The following is a 4146-nucleotide window of genomic DNA, read 5'->3' as shown; positions in this document are numbered from 1 at the left end:
AGGACAACGTTATTTGCCCCGTACGGATACTCCTGCAGGTGGTGGGCCCACGTCGCTCGTTTGGGCTAAGCCCGGCCAGGCCCCGTGAGGGGAGGCTCGACCACCCGGCGCTCGCATTCGAGCCCCAACCCCGGGCCTGGTTTCAGGGTGGGGCCCCGGCTGCGCTATGCCGGGCGACATCACGGTCCTTGGTTGAATTATATTCATAAAGGGCTTTTGAACCGCTCTTAGTCTGACCCGTCACCCAGGACCTGTTTGCCTTGGGAGACCCTACCAGGGACATATAGCCCCCGACAACATAGCTCCTAGGATCACTCGGGTACTTAAACCCCTCCACCACAATAAGGTGGTGGTTCAAGGAGGGCGGGAGGATTTTTTTTTTTTTATTTAAAAATTGTGGTCTAACTTCCTTAAATTTGCCTAAAATGGCTAAGATATAAAAATACTCACGTAATTGGCCCTTTGACCAAAATCTGCCCCATTGAAACACATTAAAAACGCTATTTTTGATGCCATATTTATCCTACAATAAAGTAATGCATTGCGCTGTGTTGCAGTTGCATTTTGAAGTACTTGGTCCCAACTTATAATTCTGATAGTTGTCCACCAGATGGTGACATGATGTTATTTTCGAAGCCTGCAGCGAAAAATGAAACCAAAACACTTTTTCCACTGTTTTTTGCAAGGCTGACTTGCTAATAATGAATGAAAATGATAAAGTGTGTATCACTGCTGTTGATATATTAATGCATTTTTGTCTGTGTATGTGAATATACGCAAGTATGTACACATGCACGTGCGCGATGTAAAAACAACCAAGTAGTTGTGTGACGGTACAACTTCATAAGTGTTTTCCTTTAGAAGGCCACATTCTGTGTTTTATAATAATTCAAGATGAGAAACAAAACACCAAACATGGCCGACTCCTCTTGGCTCTGCTCGGATCTGCACATGCTCACTCCATGTGTTGTGGGTGCGTTCGTGAGTGTCCGACTTCATAAGTCTTTTGTCTTAGAAGGTCGCACTCTATAAACGATGCAAGATGAGAAGCAAGAACCCAGACAAAATTGGACTTTATTTGGGTTCTCATTCGAGTTGTGTATGCAAGTGCACTGCAGCCAAAGGTATAAGTATGAGCAGTAGTGCGGGAGTAGTCTGTGGGATTAGTAGTTGGAAAGATGACAAAATATTTCAGCGCAAGAAAAACTTTGGATGCAATCAATGCAGAGCGAGAGCGAGTCAAGCCAGCCTGGAAACAGCAGAAGTCACACAGAAGGAGGCTCTTTATTGAAGTAGTAGGAGCAGGGCTGGTGATGTCCCACATCAAGTGATGAGTGCACCACCCCCACTCAGCAGCCGCCGCAAGTATGGTGGCTGAGCTGCAGGGGGCTGCTGGGGCAGGGGCGTCGGGCAGAAAGCCATGCTTCTTTTGTAAGGCCAAGAGAAAATCGGGACACATATGCTGCAAATGTGAGAGGTTTCTGTGCAAGGACCACAGCATGTTGATCTGCAGCCCCTGCTCAGGTGGAGCAGAGTGAGGTGTTAGCTGTCAGTCCCTGCGCACGGCAGACAGCAGGGCCGGTGTGCTCCACATGTACTTTGAACACTTCCCCATTCTCTACTCTGTGTCCTGTCCAAGGTATGACATATTTGATATGTATATTTCAGGCAGAAGTTGTTCTAAAAGATTGGCTAGTTTAAAGTGGAAAAAAATATGAATTTATAATAATTTTATAGCTGTGTTTGGGAATGTGGCAGATTTTGGTCATAGGGAAAATTGTGTGACTCTTGTCAGGAATTAAGGGTTAAACTTTTGGAGTTATTATTAATAATGCATTTGGTTGTCTTCTTGAAATGTAAATGTTTTATAAAATAGATAAAAGGAATATGTTTTTCCTCTTTATATATTGGGAGTTCCTTCTGTGTGTTTCCATTCAGAGCCATTATTCCTTGTTTTGTGTGCTCTCCTTAGATCACATGCCAGTGGATAAACTGTTCATATGCATGAGAAAATCAACATCTCTTTGAAGTCTGAATGAGCTTTAGGCACAGTTCATTTACATCCTGTTCTTGCATGAATGTCAAAGGAGAGGACAGTAGTGTCATGCGGACATGTGAACACTTGAGGATTTTTTTTTTCCAGCAGGAGTCTGACACAGTTACAAATTGATCCATCAGCCACTGTGGGTTCAAGCCAATTTCACCAGCCACTGTCAGCCTTCTATCATATTTTAGTTTTATTTCTAGCTTAATTTTTTTGTAGCTTGTGACATCCCTTGGACATCATTTTATGATATACAGTATTACTTGTATAAACTGTTTGTGCAGCGTACTATTTTCTGCTACGATTTCACTCCAAAAGACAAAATCCCATGCATCTCTGTAATCATTAATCTCTCTAATGTGTCTTTTCAATTACAGAAGAACCCCCACCACCACCACCACCACCAAGAACTTTAATCAGCTTTAACTTAATCAGCCTTTCGTTATTGAGCTCAACTTTTCACTGCTGCCCTTGCACTGGTTTTGAGTTTTTTTTTAAAGAATTATTCAATTTTGATAATTAAAATTCAGGAAAATTAAATTTTAACTAATTAGTCTAAGGTCATGGAGTCCTACATCTAATATTAAAACTGTTTATGAGTGTGTGTCTGTGTGTGTGTGTCTCTGCACAGCTGGCTAAAGAAGAGGAATGGAACCAGTTGCCTAATGGAGAGTACACCACTGCTGAAATTCGCCCCAATGCGTACATTCCCCAGACCAACCTGCTCCCTCTGCCCAAACCCTACGGAGTCCAGGCCCCCTTCAAACCCAGCCAACCAGGAGCCATGATGAGACACATCCGCAAACCGACACTCAAACCCTTGGAGATACAGAAAACAATATAAGTATGTGCACATTAAAATTTGTGTATATTTGTGAAGTTGTGTTGGGTTGATTTTATACGCCACCACACCGGTGATAGTCATGGCTGGAGGAGTTATGTTTTCGGGTTGTTTGTCCATCTGACGGTCTGCCCCTTCTTGTGAATGCGATATCTCAGGTATGCCTTAAGGAACTTTCTTCAAATTTGGCACAAATATACACTTGGATTCAAGGATGACCTGCTTAGATTTTGGTGGTCAAAGGTTGCCGTAACCTCATGTCCATCCCATTCCCCTGAATTTGACTGGTTGGTGGAGGCATACAACTACAAACCGGTAATTCTAGTTTATATCAAAATCCATGGTGCCCTTCAGAAGAATTTACTTTTCACTTGAGGAATCAACAGAAGTTTAATTTTTATTTATTTATTTTCTAGTGCATTGGCTCATCACACATCTGTTGATCTGTCTGCTCCTCTTTCCTCCTCTCTGCGCCTTGTGTATGTTTGCGTTCTCACTGTTTAGCTTACCGCTGCTATTCTGTCATGTGAGTGTGTACTTGTAGACTGCATCTGGTTGTAATTTTGTTTCCTTCTTCAAAATTCACTGCCAAGAGCTTGTTTATACTCTACTCACAGTAATACTAAATACTGTAGGAGAGTAACTGGGACATTGGTGGGTGAAATTTGTGTGTTTATTGTTACATCATGCCCACTGGTAAAAAAAAATGACAACAGTATTGTTCAAGGTTTCAAGGATTTTATTGTCAATTAATCATATGTGCAGGACATACAGAAAATCGAAATGCCATTTCTCTCTCACTTAGTATTGGGTGCCATAACATTTAGGAACTAAAATAGAATACAATGCAATACAATAGAATAAGAACTGGATTAATGTAATTAGGATAAATCTAAACGGTAAAGCCAATAATCTGTGACTCAAAACCGTGTACAGTCAGTAACAGTAGTGCAAAACAATAATAGGAGATTGTCAGATGGTTCAGCATCACCAGGGTGTTATGGTAGCCCCCCTCACCAGGAGGGTGAGGGAGGACTGAGGTTGGACTCAAGTTTGCAGACCCAGGTGCTAGGGGGAAAAACATGACGGTAGCAGGTAAATAAAGTGAACACAAAGTATCAAAAGAACATAACATGGGAAAGTACGGTACTTGGATATGTAGTGTAGTGTAAATGAGAGTAGCTCGTAGGTAGTGTGGTAGAGTCAAGCCAAAACGCACAGTGTCTGTCAGCGTAGCATTCTACCAACATGTACAGTCCGC

At 42.2% G+C, this 4146-nt stretch overlaps 1 protein-coding gene across 2 annotated transcripts in view; it reads left to right on the top strand.

Annotated features, from left to right (window-relative positions):
- ccdc146 (coiled-coil domain containing 146) overlaps positions 1-3619 on the top strand; it is a 62680-nt gene extending 59061 nt beyond the window's left edge. Inside the window, exon 23 of one of the 2 annotated variants that reach the window (XM_020599489.1) lies at positions 2676-3619. In XM_020599489.1, the coding sequence (XP_020455145.1) occupies positions 2676-2888 (213 nt within the window). In that variant the 3' untranslated portion in view covers positions 2889-3619. The remainder of the gene's footprint in view (positions 1-2675) is intronic. The other variant, XM_020599488.1, reaches the window with a different exon arrangement.
- Positions 3620-4146: the final 527 nt, after the last annotated feature.

The sequence above is a fragment of the Monopterus albus genome, unplaced genomic scaffold (genome assembly GCF_001952655.1).
Source record: "Monopterus albus unplaced genomic scaffold, M_albus_1.0 scaffold41.1, whole genome shotgun sequence".
Taxonomy (NCBI): Eukaryota; Metazoa; Chordata; class Actinopteri; order Synbranchiformes; family Synbranchidae; genus Monopterus; species Monopterus albus.
The sequence above is the reverse complement of the archived record's forward strand: the minus strand, read 5'-3'. Positions and strand labels throughout refer to the sequence as shown.